Source organism: Scylla paramamosain, chromosome 40 (genome assembly GCF_035594125.1).
Source record: "Scylla paramamosain isolate STU-SP2022 chromosome 40, ASM3559412v1, whole genome shotgun sequence".
In the NCBI taxonomy this organism is placed as follows: domain Eukaryota; kingdom Metazoa; phylum Arthropoda; class Malacostraca; order Decapoda; family Portunidae; genus Scylla; species Scylla paramamosain.
This window is the reverse complement of record NC_087190.1, coordinates 13,439,104-13,456,284: the sequence shown is the minus strand read 5'-3', so window position 1 is coordinate 13,456,284 and position 17,181 is coordinate 13,439,104. Positions and strand designations below refer to the sequence as shown.

The following is a 17,181-nucleotide window of genomic DNA, read 5'->3' as shown; positions in this document are numbered from 1 at the left end:
TATCCTTATCTATTTGTATTTAATTAATTCCATACATTTAGATTTTGATATTAATTCATTACAGCTAATATAACATCTATCTATACATTGTGTGTGTGTTTGTGTATACAGTTCATACATAGGAAAAAACACACACAAACACTTTTACCGAGCTGAACTACATACAATATTCAAAACACAAAAAAAATTTACATACATACATACATATACATTTCAGCCTTATATGACAGATCGATGTTTGTTGTAGTAGTAGAAGAAACAGGAACTAATGGGGACAAGGTGAACCGAGAAGGAGGAGGAGTAAATATAGGGCTTCAGTCAACAGTAGATAAGTCTAAGATATATGGAGGAGGAGGAGGAGGAGGAGGAATCAAGAAGAGGAAGAGAAGACAGTTTTAAGAAGAGAAGAATAAAGAAGACAGAATCAAATAATCAAGAAGAAGGTGAAAGAGAACAGATGATATAAAAGAAGAAATAATTAAGAAAAAAAGAAATGAGAAGGAGAATAAAGAAGAAAAGAACAAACAGGGAGAGGAGGAAAAGATGACAAGAAGAAAGAACAACAAAAAAAAAGAACAACAAAAAAAGAGGAGAATAAGAAAGAAAAAAAATAATAAAAGAAAAAATGAGAAAAATAAGGAGAAGAACAGTTAAGAAAAAAAATAACACAAGATGAACAAGAAACAAAAACACAAGAAGAAGGAGAAGAAAAAAAAAAAAAGGAGAGAAAGAGAGACAGAGAAGAAAAAAAAAAAAAAATAGAAAAAAGTTGTAGTGGTAGTAGTAACAGAAACTGCTATAAGGTTTCAGACAGAGAGGAGGAGGAGGAGGAAGCAAGAGGAGGAGGAGGAGGATACAGAGAAGACAAAGAGCTAGACAGGTAAGGTCCATGACAGTCAGTGCAGCAGGTGACAGCAGTGCGCGCACACACATCCCTACACGCACACGCTCATCCGTACACAGCGCGGCCATGTGGCAGGCGTACACGGTGGCTTGTGTGGCGTACCGGAACGCTGCTGTGAGTTTGGTGCGGGTGTGGGGAACAGGCGTGGGTTGCTGGGAGGACAAGTGTGTGGTTGTGTTTGAGAAAAAGTGTTGGTGTGTGTGTGTTTAGGTTTGTAAGAGAGAGGGAGGGTGTATGTGTGAGTTTGTATGTTTGTGAGGGGGTGTTGTGAGTGATTGTTTACTGTGGGGGACATACTGTGGGGCTGTGGAGAGAGAGAGAGAGAGAGAGAGAGAGAGAGAGAGAGAGAGAGAGAGAGAGAGACCACATACCCTTATTTCCTTCATTTCTACACCTAGGACTAAAACTGTCGGACGCAAGCTAATTGTATCCTTCCATTTCCTCAGCCACCTTCCACCTTCAACTCAAGGACTCATTCGTAACCATCCGTCATCCCACAGCACATACACGGTGTAGGACGCAAACAGCCCAGCAGTAACCATTCTTCCTTCCCCTTAACATCCTCCACCGTCAGGCACTTTCTGTAGGAGGCAGAGGGGCGATTAGAAGCCATCCTCCTACCCTTCTTTCACCTCATTCCTGTATCCTGAAGGACTCACAAAGGATACAGATAACAGTCACAAAGGATACAGATAACAGCGACATCCTTCCCTCTTTGCAGCATCCTTAATCTATCAAGGGTTTCATTTAGGACGTAGACAGTAATATCCATTCCTGACCTCCCTAGCATCCTACATTAAAAAATCATAGTAGGATGCAGAATAACAACATCCTTCCTTCCTGACAACATCCTCAGTCTATCAAGGGGCTTCATTTAGGACACAGACAAACAATCATATCCATTCTTCACCTCCCCAATATCCTACATTGTTGAGAAGTCACTGTAGGACGCGGACAGACCAACAACATCCTTCTCTTCCACAGCATCCTCCGTCTTCGAGGACTACTGCGGGATCGAGCCCATTAGGTACCCCGAGGAAGAGGCAGAGACACGGCCACCACCGGAAGTGTCGGAGGACGTGCTCATGGGCTTATACTCGGACAATTCTGCGGTCCTTGGGGGTGAGTGCCTGGCTGCGGTGGCCCATGTGTGTGGCTTGTAGTGGCTTGTGTTCTGGCTTGTTCATCTGTGTGGCTGTTTTTGCTGATCTTTGTCTTGCAGTGTAGCTAAGTCACTCCTTGTGTTATCTGGCTTATAGTAGTTTAGCGTCTCTTCTGGCTTGTGGTCTATGGCTTGTGTTGTCTTGTGTCCCTTCTGGCTGGTAATATCTAGCTTGCTGTGTGTTCTCTCTGTCTTCTTTCTTCACTAATCTGGCTTGCCGTGTGGTTTGAGCTGTAAAATCCTGCTTATCCTTTCTTCTTTCCTTGTTTTCTCTCCTTCCTTCACATCCTTTCTTCATACCCTTCTCCTTTTCTCCCTGCATATCCTTCCTTCTTTCTTGTTCCTCTAGCATGTTTCTCCTCCTCCTTTCTGGTTCTTGTTTTATCCTTGGGACTCGTGAGGTGCCTGTAAAGAAAGTAGTGTCAGTATTATTTTGTTTTTTGTTAATGTTTCTTTGAGTTTGCTGTGTCTGTGTTCGTCATTATAATATTCCTTGATTACAGTTTTGATTGCAAGTTTTATCATAAGTTTTTTGTTTTGTTTTGTAGAGTTTAAGTACTTGTCATGTTGTGTTTGCTTTAGAATATTTTGTAGTGTTTCTGTATGTAGAATATTGTGATGTTAATGGTGTTTGTTTACTTAGAATATTGCTCGTTGGGTAGAGAACTTGTTTAGAATAGTGTGTGGTTTGTGTAGAGTTTGTTGACTTAGAAATCATGCTTTGTCAAGTAGAACGTGTTTACTTAGGGCCACACAGCATTGTTTGTAGAGTCCATACCTTCATATTAAGTGTAGTTTTGTAGCATTGTTTGTAGAGTCCTTCAGTGTAATTGGTAGAGTACGTACCTTCTTGTAAAGTGTTTCTGTACCTCGCTTCCTCACTGTGTACCAGAGTGTAGCATTGCACTGGTAGTATTGTGTTCATCTGTCTTGCTCACTTTTCCTGACAGTTGCTGCTCTGCCCCTCAGGAGTTCTTGGTATCATTTTCCTCGCATTGCTGTGCATGGGGTTCCTGATCGGCCGGTACATGGCGCGTCACAAGGGGGACTACCGCACCCATGAAGCTGATGGCGCAGATGTGGCCCCGGATGCCGACTGGGCTGTGCAGCATGCCACCACCGGCCCCCAGGTGAAGAAGAACACCGAGATGTACATATAGGAAGGGACGCAGCACCACCACCACCACTACTACTGCTACTACTACCGCTACTACGTCCTCATGCAATGCCACACCATCAATACTTCAGCGTCTCAGGTTACCACCACCACCACTACTACTACTACAGGGTCTTCATGTAGTGCTATACCATCACTTCTACTGCTACTACTGGGGTCAAGAACACTACTAATACTACGACTACTACTACTACTACTACTACTGCTGCTGCTGCAAGGTCTCTAAGCACCACTAATACCATGACTGCCATTACTACTAAAGGGCCTGTAGTCAAGACAACACCAAGATGTACTTAAGTGAGGGATGCACTACTACTACTACTACTACTACTACTATAGGAGAACACAAAGATGTACAAATAGTCAGATACAAGTCACCTAACACCATGACTACTACTACTACTACTACTACTACTACTGAGCCTCACTTTAAGAACACAAATGTACATATATAGTCAGGAACAGGCCACCAGCAGCACCATGACTACTACTACTACTACTACTGCAGAGCCTTGCATTAAACACCACCATTTTTAACAAGCTTTCTGCATCATTAGTAGAGGAAAAACACCCTTGAGAACCCCACCAAGTCATATCTGTGACCTTGCAATACAGTCGAACGAATATACACTTCACAGGTCACAGGTCAAGTAGTAGGTGGTGCCAGCGACCCAAGTTGACCTGAGTTAGGCCTAAGTTGAGGGCAGGACAGGGTAGGGGAGCTGTAGGCCTAGTTAGGGCTATCATGCATAAGAGTCTAGGCTTCAAAGTGTTCAGGTCTACAATTATTGCAGGGTTTTTCTTCTATTTTCTAAATTGACAAACGTTTTTATTATTTTATCAGGTTGTCTTCTTTTACTTCTTGTTTTCTTTTGTTCTTAATCTTGTTGCTGCTTCAAAATTTTCTCTTTCTCTGTCTTTTAGTCTATTGTGTTTGTTTGTTTTTGTTTTTCTATTGTCATGTTTCTCTTCTCTTGTCTTTTGTATGTGATTGTGTGTTTTGTCTGTCTGTCTGTCTGTCTACAAACTGTCTGCCTGTTTGTTTGGGTTTCTGTGCCAATGTTTTATGTCTTCAGTGTGTTTTTACTAATTCTTGTCTGATTTTCTTGCTTTGTGTTTGTCTTTTAATGTTTTTATTTTCTGTGTTTTCCATTTTTTTAATCCTCGTCATATTATTTCGTCTGAATTTTTTCATTTTTTTTATACTCTGTCCAATTTTTCTTGCCTCAAATCTGTCTTTTACAATATAATGTGTTTTGTACATGATTGTCTTTTCTTTGTCATTTTTTTACTCCTTCACAATCTTCAACTTGCACATTCACCATCTCACAATCATCTCATCACTTTCATCTCTTCTTCCCTCAAAATCACCTTCAAAAAACCAACTATCTTCTTTCACACACTTCTCTCACTCTCTCTCCATAATCCTCTTTAAGATGCTGTATTCTTCAGTAATATCCAAACCACCTCTTGTTCCTTCCAAACTCAATCTTGTTTCTCCTTCTTAATCTTCTTAAGACACTGTAACTTCTTCAATAATCTCCAAACCACCTTTTCTTTGTTTCCTCTTGTTCCTTTCAAACTCAAAACCTTGTTAAATCTTCAAAAACCAATTGTATCTTCCTCCACACACTCATCTCTCTCTCTCTCTTTTGTTTATTCCCTTTTGTTCCTTTCAGGCTTATTTTCCTTCCCTTCAGAATCCAACCTTCTAAAAAACCACCTTCTGTCAATGATTTGCTTTCTCCTCTCCTTCCTGCAAACCCTGAAATAAAAAAAACCAGCTTGAACTTTTAGCTCTTAAAAAGAATAAATAAACACAAAAACATCCCAAATAAACAAATATACTGGAAGTTAAGTCAGTTTATTAAGTGGTTGGTTTGCTTGCATGACAAATAATTGATATCAGACTTTAGCATGAGGCTGAAAAACTAGAGAGAATGAATATTGTAGCTAGGAATATTGAGTTTAGCATGAGGCTGAGAAACTAATAGAGAGAGAATGAGTATTGTAGCTAGGAACATTGAGTTTAGCATGAGAAAAACTAGCAAGTGAGTATGAATATTAAAATAGCTATGAATTTTGATTGAGTTTAGCATGAGAGAGAGAGAGAGAGAGAGAGAGTGCAAACATAATGAGAAGGTACAAGAGTTCATTAGCTTAGCACGATGAGGAGAAACTTAAAAAAGAGAGAGTGCAAACTATGAGAAGGTACAATAGTTCATTAGCTTAGCATGGTGAAGAGAAACTTAAAAAGAGAGAGAGTGCAAACAATGAGAAGGTACGAGATTTCATTAGCTTAGCACGATGAGGAGAGAGAATTCATTAGCTTAGCATGATGAGAGGAGTGAGTGAGTGTTGGTAAAAGTAAGGTAATGAGAGACAGACATGAATAGAGAGGTGGTGGAAGGATGGAGAGATTAAATAGGAAGCTGGAAGAGGTGGTCTACTTCAACTGAGATTAACACAGTAGATTGAATTAAGAAACGTGTAATGAAATGCTAGAGAGAGAGAGAGAGAGAGAGAGAGAGAGAGATGGGCGATGAAAGAATGGATATAGAATTGAATAGAGAGCTGGAAGAGATCTGTTTACAAGTATCTGGGAAATTACAGTAGAAGGAAGAGTTGAAGTGTTATGAAGTGCTAGAGAGAGAGAGAGAGAGAGAATGATGCAAGATTAAATAGTGCTAGGAAGAGAGATAGAGATGATGGAAGTAAGATTAAGAGAGCTACAAGAGATAGCCCATTTCAGTTGGGATTAAGTCACAGTAGCCGGAACTGTTAAGATTGAGCCGAAGAAAGCAGAAGCCGTAATATGGTGGACAGAAAAACACTAAAAAAAGTATTCTCTGTAAAAGCTAAGATAATGTTAAATATATATATATATACACTTTTTGATACACTACTGGTAATAATGTATAGCTTCACTTTTGTATGGTGTATAATTCTGTGTCATCAAGGGTTTTTTGTGTGTTGTTTTGCTGCATCTGTTGTGTCGGCCCTCCGTGGCTTTTTACGTTTTCAAGTGTCATGCGAGTTTGTGCAGCTGTCGTACGTGTTTGTATTTTTTGCCATTGTTGTGTCTGTTTGGTGTATTGATTCTGAAACTTACTTTTTTTTATTTTATTTTTTTTACTTGTTTTTAGTGTTACGTAAGAGTGTTGGGAGTTTTTACCATTGCGATCTTTTAAAAACCCATTTCAAAGTGTCATAAGTATTTTGCCATCTCTTAAATGCATCTCAGAGTGTAATACGTTCATCTGTTTGTACATTCATTCCCAAACTTAATATCTTGAGCGTTATTGAAAGCACTATAAGGTATCATCATTACAGTCTCTTTTATTGCATTTCAGTGTCCTAAGCAGTTTGTAATCTCTTAAAAAAACACAATTTAGACTGCCATACAAACATCTAGTATATTAATTCCTGAACTTAATATCTTGAGTGTTATTGGAAGTGTTGCAAGTTTTTACCATTACAATCTCCTTAACGCATTTCAAAGTGTTGTAAGCAGTTTGTAATCTCAAAAAAAAAAACACAATTTAGACTGCCATATAAACATCTATCTTGTATATTCATTGCCAAACTTAATATCTTGAAGTGTTATTGAAAGTGTTAAGTTATCACCATTACAATCTTCTTAACGCATTTCAAAGTGTCATAAACAGTTTGTATCCTTAAAAAACACAATTGAGACTGCCACATGAACATCTGTCTTGTATATCATTCCCAGAATTAAGACGTTATTGAAAGTATTGCAAGTTATCACCATTACAATCTTCTTAACGCATTTCAAAGTGTCATAAACAGTTTGTATCCTCAAAAAACACAATTCAGACTGCCACATGAACATCTGTCTTGTATATTCATTCCCAGACTTAAGATGTTATTGAAAGTATTGCAAGTTATCACCATTACAATCTTAACGCATTTCAGAGTGTCATAAACAGTTTGTATCCTTAAAAAACACAATTCAGACTGCCACATGAACATCTGTCTTGTATATTCATTCCCAGACTTAAGACGTTATTGAAAGTATTGCAAGTTATAACCATTACAATCTTCTTAACGCATTTCAAAGTGTCATAAACAGTTTGTATCCTTAAAAAACACAATTCAGACTGCCACATGAACATCTGTCTTGTATATTCATTCCCAGGCTTAAGACGTTATTGAAAGTATTGCAAGTTATCACCATTACAATCTTAACGCATTTCAGAGTGTCATAAGCAGTTTGTAATCTCTCAAAAAACACAATTCAGGCTGCCATACAGTTACTGATATATAATTACAACTGTCCCTGTCTGTGTGTGTTATTTCAAGGTGTTATGAAATATTTAGTGCAATTTTTTAAACCACGAAACAATTGCTGACTTAAACGTTACTTCTACCGTTCTTGTCTTTGTGTTATTTCTGAATGTTACCAAATATTATTGCACTCCTTAAAAACATTCTGAATTTTCATGTAAACAAACAATTACAGATTTACTTTATTCTCTCTGTCTGTATGTATGTATGTGTCTTGTATTGGTTTTCAGTCAAGTACACATATGAGTTTCCAGTTAACCCTTTCATTTTAGTGTTGCATCTCTCTCCTTCATTATCAACCATTCTTGAGACATTAATTTGTTCTGCTGCCATCAACAAACATTACTCTGGCCAGGAATCATCAAATCTCATTTTTAATCCTCCCCCTTTTTTTTATTTATTTTTTTTATTATCACTCACTTTTCATGTCCTACAGCCACTGACAAACTTTACTCTGGCCAGGAATCCTCAAATCTCCTTTTTAATGTTTCTTTTTTTTAATTACTAATAACTCTTGAGACACTTTCCTTGTCCTACAGCCATTGACAAATATTAGTGGTCAGGAATCGTTAAATTCTTTCTTTTTAATCCCCCCATTTTTCATGTAGATGCTTATAAAGATTTCACTACATTACTTCCAGGGATGTTAATTATTGCAGTGAAAGGGTTAAAATACATGGACTCTCAATTAACTATTTCCAAGAGTTTTTATTTTTTTTTATTTTTTATTTTTTTTTTAATTACTTACCATTTTTGGGCGGCAGTGTTGGGCGGCAGTGTTACCACCTCCGCCAGTAACAACCAGTGTTTCTTGCGCTCCCAAAGTGTAGCTTCTCGTGTTGGCAGCTGTGACAGGGTGTACACTTCACATTGCCACACCTCCACTGTCATCACCACTTTGTCTTGTCCTGTTTTGTGTTGTCTTGTCTTGTCTCAGGGTGAAGTGTGTTTCTTGTTGTATTGTCTTAAGTGTTGCAGCGTTGAACTCATTCCTTCTCCTTGTATTGTCTTTTTTTGTTTTCTGCAACACTGCTTCAACTGTTTTGTGACTTTCTTGTGTTTCTTCCTGCCCTTCGTTTTCACCTGGAATTATAATAATAATGATAAAGGGAATTGACAAATGGTTCTTGCTGTAATTGGTTTTGAGAGCTGAAAGACTTTACTGCACTAATCCTCAGTCTCTCTTTTTCTTTTTTTTGTATTATCTTTCCTGCCTCAATTTTTTTTTTTATTTTTCCCTCCCTTCTCTCTTTTTTTTTCCCCAAAATTAATCTCCTTTTTTTCCCTCTCTCTTTCTCTGCTAATTAATCAACTTTTTTCCCTCTTTCTTCCTCTCTGTAATTTTTTCTCTGTCTCTCATTCTCTCAGTAAATTAATCACATTTTTTCTTTTCCCTCTCTTTCTTTCTCTCTCTCCTCTGTATATTAACCTCCAAGCCTTTTATCAACTACTGAGATTATTTCACTACATTTATATCTTTCGAATCTCACTTCGTTGCGTTTATAACTTCATGTACGCCGATGATTTGGCTACGTCTGAATTAATCCGTGTACGAGCTCAGTACATGCGCCAATTTATTTAGTTTATAGACCATTATTACCATACCATGTTTAAAAAGCTTAGTCTGTCTGTGTGTATGTATGTATGTATGTATGTAGGTTATTTAGTTTGATCTAGTTTTAGTTCTTTAATCTCACAACATTCACAAGTTTATAATTAAATACGTCCATTTAGTTTTTAGTTGTGCTGTTCGTTTGTGAGTTTGTACATCAGTGATTTAGTTTTACTTCTGGATTAACCTCACGACATTCACAAGCTTTATACTGCATACATTTATTTAATTATTAGCTTTATTTTAAGTTTGGGTTTGCTTTTGTTCTCGAGCCGCCACACTCCTTGCCAGTTGTTTGTGGGTGTTTCTGTGCTCACCACCACCACACACACACACACACACACACACACACACTTAATCTTTCCTTCCTATGGCAAGATAAACAAGCACACACACACACACACACACAGTCCTTCCTTCCTGTGATGCTACAAACAGAACAACAAACAGAACAGACTTGAAAACACCACATCGACTTTACTTCTGTTCTTGTTCTCCTGAAAACACTACATCGACTTTACTTCTATTCTTGTTCTCCTGTTATCTTTTGTTCTTCAATCTCTCTTCTTTCTTGTTCTTATTTCTTTTCCTTTCCTGTTCCTATTTCCTCCTTCTTCAGCTGTTTCCCTTCCCTTTTCTCCCAGTTCTTCTTTCTCCACTTTCTTCTCTTTTCCTACCTCTTGTCCACTAGGGAAGAAAGAGAGGACTGTGATGTGGTGGTGTGTGGTGTGGTAAGATGAAAGAGGGGGCTGTGTGGTGCGGTGTGGACTGGGGAGTGTGGCTGGCCTGCTCAAGACTGTAATCCTCTCTCCGTCCTTCTATGCTTAGTGAGGGTCTGTCTGTCTGTATGTATGTATAGGCTTGTAACACACACACACACACACACACACACAATACACAGAAATATTAGGAAACAGACTAATTTGCAAAGAAAAAAGAAAGAAACGAAACACACACACACACACACATTCTATTAACAGGTTCTTGCTGGAGGTGTTTAATAATAGCTAGTAAAGGTGTCTCTACTACTACTACTACTACTACTACTACTACTACTACTACTATCACCACCATCATTGCCCCACTGTGTACTTCTAAATATAAGCTGAAGGTAATGAGATTTGATAGTGTTAGGTCAGGCAGCGTTAGTCGTGTGAAGAGTGAAGTGGTGATAATGATGATTAGTGTGGAATCTTAGTGAATTACTGGCTATTATTATTACTATTACGAATCGAGAATGCAGCTTTTTTTTTTTTTTTTTTTTTAATATATATACTATCACTAATCTTGTATATTTTTCCTATACTCTTGGGATAAATTATTGCTACTACTACTACTACTATTATTGTTTCTCTATCATTATTCCTATTCTTCCATGTTATATAATTTTTTTTCTTAATTCTCTTTCTCTCTTTATCCTTGAAATAAACTCTCTCTCTCTCTCTCTCTCTCTCTCTCTCTCTCTCTCTCTCTCTCTCTCTCTCTCTCTCTCTCTCTCTCTCTCTCGTCCATATCCAATCAGTATTTACCGACAAAACTTCAATGTCAAAATATTCTTCAAAATTTTGCGTTTAATTTTTTTTTTTTATTATTATCGGTTTTGTATTAAAAAAAATTGGGCTAGTTTTTCTTTTCTAATTATTTTTACTTTTAACTTTACTTATTTATTGATTTTTTTTTTACTTTCACTGCAAATTGTTCTCGAAAACTTCTGTTAGTAATAATGTTAGCTTATATTTTTTTTTTATTTTGTATTTTTTTAATCTGATTTTATTTATTTATTTTTTATTTATTTTTTACTAATCGTACATTTATTTATTTTTATTTTACCAATTATCGTACATTTTGTGTATAGTATTATTTCCCGTCAACTGTATACATTTTATATTCATTATGTATATGTATGTATGTATATTTGTACTGTACTTAAATTAACATTGATAATATACAAGTGTGCATTACTGTTGCTTCATCCTTGTATTATTATTATTATTATTATTATTATTATTCATACTGGTTTTATTTACATTTAATGATAGTGGAAAAATATAAATAAAAAATACAACTTATATGATTTTTGCTTCAATAATAGCTTTACTACTACTACTATTATAACTACTACTACATTTCTATTACCACCACCACTACTACTACTATAACAATTACTATTATATCACTTCTATTCCTTTTGCTAATATCATTACTACTACTATTACTACTACTACTACTACTACTACTACCAGCGGAGTATGTATCGTGTCAGTAGTTAGTTTGATACAGCTTTTATACACATACAACCTTAAGACAGTTATACTTATTACCATGTATACACAATCGCTGTAGGCTCATAGAAAATATATTTTATACCAAACTTAATTCTTTTCTACTTGTTACCCTTGGTGTGTGTATGTGTGTGTGTGTCCGTCCGTATGTTAGTGTGCGCGCCTCTCTCTCTCTCTCTCTCTCTCTCTCTCTCTCTCTCTCTACAAAGTTTCCCCTTAATATTTAATCTTTTTGTCTGTTTTCATAAGGTTCCCCTAAATCTTCCCCTTATATGTCTCGTGTATGTGCATGTGTGTGTGTGTGTGTGAAAAATAATCTTTATTATGATCCGTATGTCTGTATGTCTCTATAGACTTCAGATCTCTCCTTGTATGCGTGTGTGCGCGTGTCTGCCTCTCTCTCTCTCTCTCTCTCTCTCTCTCTCTCTCTCTCTACAAGGTCTGCCCCAAATCTCCTTTCCCTTATTTCCATTGGTAGCGATAAGAAAAGGTGTGTGCAGCAGCTGGCCATGGTGACGCTGCCTGGCCACTAATGCTGTGTTGTGACTGGTGCATGACTGAACCTGACTCTACTTATGGCTATCACTCCTGCATAAACCTCCCGTGGCTGAAAGTTATGACTCATCAAATAAAGAAAGGAATTAGATGAACGATAACAGCAAACAGCGAGTAAACTAGTACAGCAAACAAATAAATAAAAAAAAATAATTAACGACTGTAACAAACAAAATAAATAAATAAATAAATAAAAATTAACGAATACAAGAAAGAAAAATGAACTAAGATCGCAAACAAATAAATAAAAAATAAATGAAATAAACGAATATAGCAAACAAATAAAAAGAACGAATATAGAAAACAAACAAAAAAATAAACAAACGAATAAAACAGCAAACAAATAAAAATGATAAAAGGATACAAGCAAATAATAAATTAAAAAAAAAACAGCAACCAAATTAAATAAATGAACTAATAAACTTTCCTTAATTCTCTCGTTTGCTTCATCTGTCTGTACCTTGGCCTTGTCTTCCTATCCAATCATCTATATATCTATCTCTGCCCTGTCTGTCTATTCATCCACCTATCTGTAATTATTAATATCTATCCATCCATCTCTCTATCTATAATCGATCATCAATCCCTAATTTCCCCTCGTCAGTCTATCAATCTATCAATCCATTCTAATATTTATTCATCTATACATTTGTCCACCAATTTTTTTAACCTTACTCGTCTATCTATTCATTTATCTATTTATCTACCTATCTATATCTATCCATCTCTCTTCTTCATCTACACCTAATCATACATACATCTTCCCTATCTGTATTTTCCCGTGTCTATGGGCAGGATACGAGAAAGAGAGAGAGAGGGCGTGTGGTATACGAGTACATGGGCGGTGTGGGCGGCGGCGACTCTAGCAGGGTGATGAGTGGGGGCAGGTATAGGGAACACAATAGAATGACAGGATGTGGGAGGAGGCCCCGTGTGTTTGTAAAGAGGGTTATAATGGTAACAATTCACCACTAGTTGTTGTATTTTCAAACATTTCAGCTTCTCAACTCGACTTTTTATTGAGTTTAGTGGGAATTATTGTTTTTTTTCAAGTTTACGTGACTCTAAGGGATATTTTAACGAGTATTCTAAACTATAATAGGCTGTAGTGGTTGTTATTATAGTTCCAAGGTTGTTTTTGTGGTTCTAGGGGTAATTTAATAAGCATTTTAAATCTTCAATAGGCTATAGTGGAAGCTGTGACGGCTGTTAAGGGTATTTGCTTGGTTACAATGGCAGTTTAACAGTAATTTTACACTTAACAGTCCCTAGTGGAAGTTATGAAGGTCGTTTGGTTCTAGTTATGGTGATAGAGGTTCTAGTGCCAGTTTAACAAGCAATCTGGACTTTTTAATGGACCTCAGGGAACTTATTGGAGATTTTATTACAGTAGGGAGCTCACCAGAAAAGGTAGCAGGTTTTCGTGATTTGAGTGGTAGATTAACAAGCATTCTGGATTCAACAGGGTCTAGTGGAAGTTACTGGTATTTTTCAAGGATGATTTTTTTTTGTGGATAGGTAGTTCAACAAGCAGTCTGCAGTCTCCACACAGTTCTCTTGTAACTACCTAAGGAATTGTTCTGTTCATCAGCCTAATTAGCCTAACTTAACATTCTCTCCTACATTCTTTCCACACATTTGGTCACTTCTATATATCAAATCTAACGCTTTTAATTGAATTATAAATCTTTTCCTTTTGATAATTTCAAGTAATATACGAGTATATCTCAATTGCTCTCTAACTAACTTTCCTCTCTAATCTATCCACACATTCACTCACTTCTATAACAATCTAACGCTTTTAACTATCTAATTACCTTTACCTCCGAACGATCTGTCTTTTAACCATCTATAACAACATAACTGCTTGTATGAACTACCTAGCCATCCTCTCCAGTCATTTAACAACATATAACTGTCTTCGTAATTCTTTTCCTTCTAATAATCTAAACTTCTAGTAATATAACAACCTAATTGATATTCATCTTACTAATAGTGATTCATCTTTCGTTCAACACACTCGTTCACTGCCAATTAACCCGTTCACTCCTATCTTAACCCTTTCACTGCGATAGGAAACAATTAGCAGCAGCAGAAGCAATCCGTGAAGTCTTTAAAAGCATCTACAAAAAAGTTGGTAACGAAAAAGAATAGATTTTTTTGCAATGTCTACCCAGTTCAAAGATTGGATGTGGCTGTAGAACAAGTAAAGATGTCCCAGTTCAAAGATTGGGTGTAGCTGTAGAACAAGTAAAGATGTCTCAAGAGTGATTAGGGAAAGGTGTACCAAGTGACAGTCAAAGGGTTACAGTATTTCATCACGAGTCTTAACTTAATTTACTTCTGTCATGTTTTACTATAACTGCTAAATATTTATATACTAACCTCGCCTCGCCTAGCTATTAATCACTACTAAGTATCTCCTCTTTCGACTACTACTACTACTACTACTACACGGTAACAGACAAACGTACGTACAGACACACGCAGTTTCATTTGTTACCTTATTTATTGGGTTTTATGTCATCTATTGCTTATACTTCTATCCCCATCCTCTCTCTCTCTATCTCTCCCTCTCTAACCTTGACAAAGCCCCCGCTCCTTTCCAAACACACACACACACACACACACACGCGCGCGCACACTAGTTATGTAACACACAACACTACCATACTTGTCTCGTCCGCACCGCCAAAACCTGTACCCTTATGAACCCTCTCACTCCTCCTCTCTCTCCTCTCACTCATCACACAGCCTCTCTCCTCCTCCTCCTCTTCTTCTTCCTTTAGTAGCATCATCACTTCTATCTATCTCGTTTTTTCTCATTCATTTTGTTCGTTTTTGTTTTTTTCTCCTCTTTCTCATCTTACTCTTCTCCTCCTTCTCCTCTTCCTCCTTTCATTCGTTTCTTCTCACTCCTCTCTCCTCACAACATCCTAGTTTACTTTTTTTTCATCTTCCTCTCTCATTTTTCCTCCTCTCCTTCTTTCTCCTCTTTTCACAACATTTACCACCTTCTCTCTCTCTCTCTCTCCTCTCTCTCTCTCTCTCTCTCTCTCTCTCTCTCTCTCTCTCTCTCTCTCTCTCTCTCTCTCTCTCTCTCATTCCTCTTCCTCACAGCTTCGTTTTATCACCTCTCAATCTTTTTTTTTTTTTTTAACCTCTCTCCCTCCCTCTCTCTTCCTCTTCTTTTTTCTTTCCTCTTCAGTACCAGTTTACCTCGTTTTGTTTGATTTTTTTTTCCTTTTTTTTCTCTCCCTCTCTTCCTCCTCCTCTTCTTCTTCTTCTTCTTCTTCTTCTTCTTCTTCTTCCTCTCATCATCATCCTTTCCTCAGTCATGGCATATTATTTTACCTATTTATTCCTTTTCCTCCTCTCACTATTCCTCTCAATTCTTCTTCTTCTACTACTCTTCCTCTCACTAATCTTCTTCTTCTTCTTCTTCTTCTTCTTCTTCTTCTTCTTCTTCTTCGTGTCCTCTCAATACCTCTACCAGTCAAACAACTTTTTTTCCCCGTTACTTACTTTTTTTATTCTCTCTCTCTCTCTCTCTCTCTCTCTCTCTCTCTAGTTTATTGAGTGTATTTGAGAACCATTTGAAAACATCTAAGAGAGAGAGAGAGAGAGAGAGAGAGAGAGAGAGAGAGAGAGAGAGAGAGAGAGAGAGAGAGAGAGATGCGCTTCTTAATCCTACATAGATATATCGCCGCGTCACTTTCTCCCCCCCTCTCTCTCTCTCTCTCTCTCTCTCTCTCTCTCTCTCTCTCTCTCTCTCCCTTCCTTTCAAACATGTCAAGGATTCTGGTCATCGAGGCAAAAAACAAAAAACAAAAATAAAAATAAATAAGGTTCCATTCACTACTATACTAACCCTAAAAAAAAAAAAAGATAGGAAAAAATAAGAAAAGTGATAGCTAAGAGGAAAACGCGAAAGAAAATGGATAGAGATCGGTTACTTTCCACAACGCAGTGTAGCACGAGGGTTGGTTTGTCTGCAATGGTTTGGGCAGCGAATGGCCAGCAGGAAGTGAAGAGTGTCTGCTGATATAACTGATGAACCTCACGTCTAATCTTTCGGAGTCTTCAGCGTTTAGGCATTCCTTTAGCCCATAAATGACTTCCCTGTAACTTCCGCTACAACGACTAGAATCATGAAAACCGCCTTGAAAACCCCAGAAACTTCCAATACAACGACTAGAATCATGAAAACCGCCTTGAAAACCCCAGAAACTTCCACTACAACGACTAGAATCATGAAAACTCCCTTGAAAACCCCAGTAACTCCCACTACAACGACTAGAATCATTAAAACATCCTTGAAAACCCCAGTAACTTCCACTACAACGACTAAAATCATGAAAACTCCCTTGAAAACCCCAACAACTTCCACTACAACCACAAAAAACCGTAAAAACATCCTTGAAAGACCCCAATAACCTCTACTACAATTAAAACCATGAAAACACCCTTGAAAACCCATATAACTTCCATTACAGCCTGTTAAAACGTGTAAAATGCTTAATCTCCCACTAGAACCACACAAGCACCACTGAAAACCCCAATACCTTCCACTGCAGCCTGCCAAATGCCTATATACCACGTCAAACTATCAATAAAACCATAAAAAACACTCATTAAACGTAAAACACCCGACAAACTACCACTAGGAACACAGCAACACCCTTCAGAATCCGCCGGTCACTCCACTACAGCCTGTTGCAGAAGTGCTGGGCCACGAGATACAACATACAGGGTGTTTCAAGAATGTGGGCCAATGAGCACCGGTCTGTGTCACATCGACTGGCCCAAAGCTTCATTTGTATTCCCGAGAGGTCGACGTTTCACCACCACTACCACCATCACCACCACAACCTTAGCTACCTCACATGGTATCCTACCCTTACTTTCACCCTTTCTAATGCACGTGTCTCCCTCTGTCTCTCCCTACCTCTCTTCTCTCTCTCTCCCTTTATCACTAACCGGCAGATCATTAGCCTAGGAATTAGTTAAAAGTTCATTATAAGTTTTGTTACGTTGAAGTGAAGTTAGTTTTGTTAAGTTATTGATGTTACCTCTCTCTCTCTCTCTCTCTCTCTCTCTCTCTCTCTCTCTCTCTCTCTCTCTGTTAACCCAGAAATCGATAAATCAGGAGCTTTTCTAGGTTAGGTTAGGTTTATTTAG

The 17,181-nt window shown here is 37.5% G+C and overlaps 1 protein-coding gene and 1 long non-coding RNA gene across 8 annotated transcripts in view; one reads left to right on the top strand and one right to left on the bottom strand.

Moving 5' to 3' along the window:
- LOC135092501 (neurexin-4-like) overlaps nt 1-4,506 on the top strand; it is a 31,418-nt gene extending 26,912 nt beyond the window's left edge. For all 3 annotated transcript variants that reach the window (XM_063991067.1, XM_063991066.1, XM_063991068.1), the window contains 2 exons: nt 1,889-2,026; nt 3,036-4,506. In XM_063991067.1, the coding sequence (XP_063847137.1) occupies nt 1,889-2,026; nt 3,036-3,226 (329 nt within the window). In that variant the 3' untranslated portion in view covers nt 3,227-4,506. The remainder of the gene's footprint in view (nt 1-1,888; nt 2,027-3,035) is intronic.
- On the bottom strand, nt 747-10,109 carry LOC135092505 (uncharacterized). Of its 5 annotated transcripts, none has more exons than XR_010262903.1 (3): nt 8,300-10,109; nt 1,815-5,008; nt 747-1,485 (listed from the first exon to the last, which is right to left on the bottom strand). It is a non-coding gene; the product is annotated as an uncharacterized LOC135092505 (long non-coding RNA). The 5 variants fall into 5 exon arrangements; XR_010262904.1 differs by having other exon boundaries at nt 748-1,485; nt 1,831-5,008; XR_010262900.1 differs by lacking the exon at nt 747-1,485 and having other exon boundaries at nt 1,885-2,471; nt 2,845-5,008.
- Between the last annotated feature and the right edge of the window lie 7,072 nt (nt 10,110-17,181).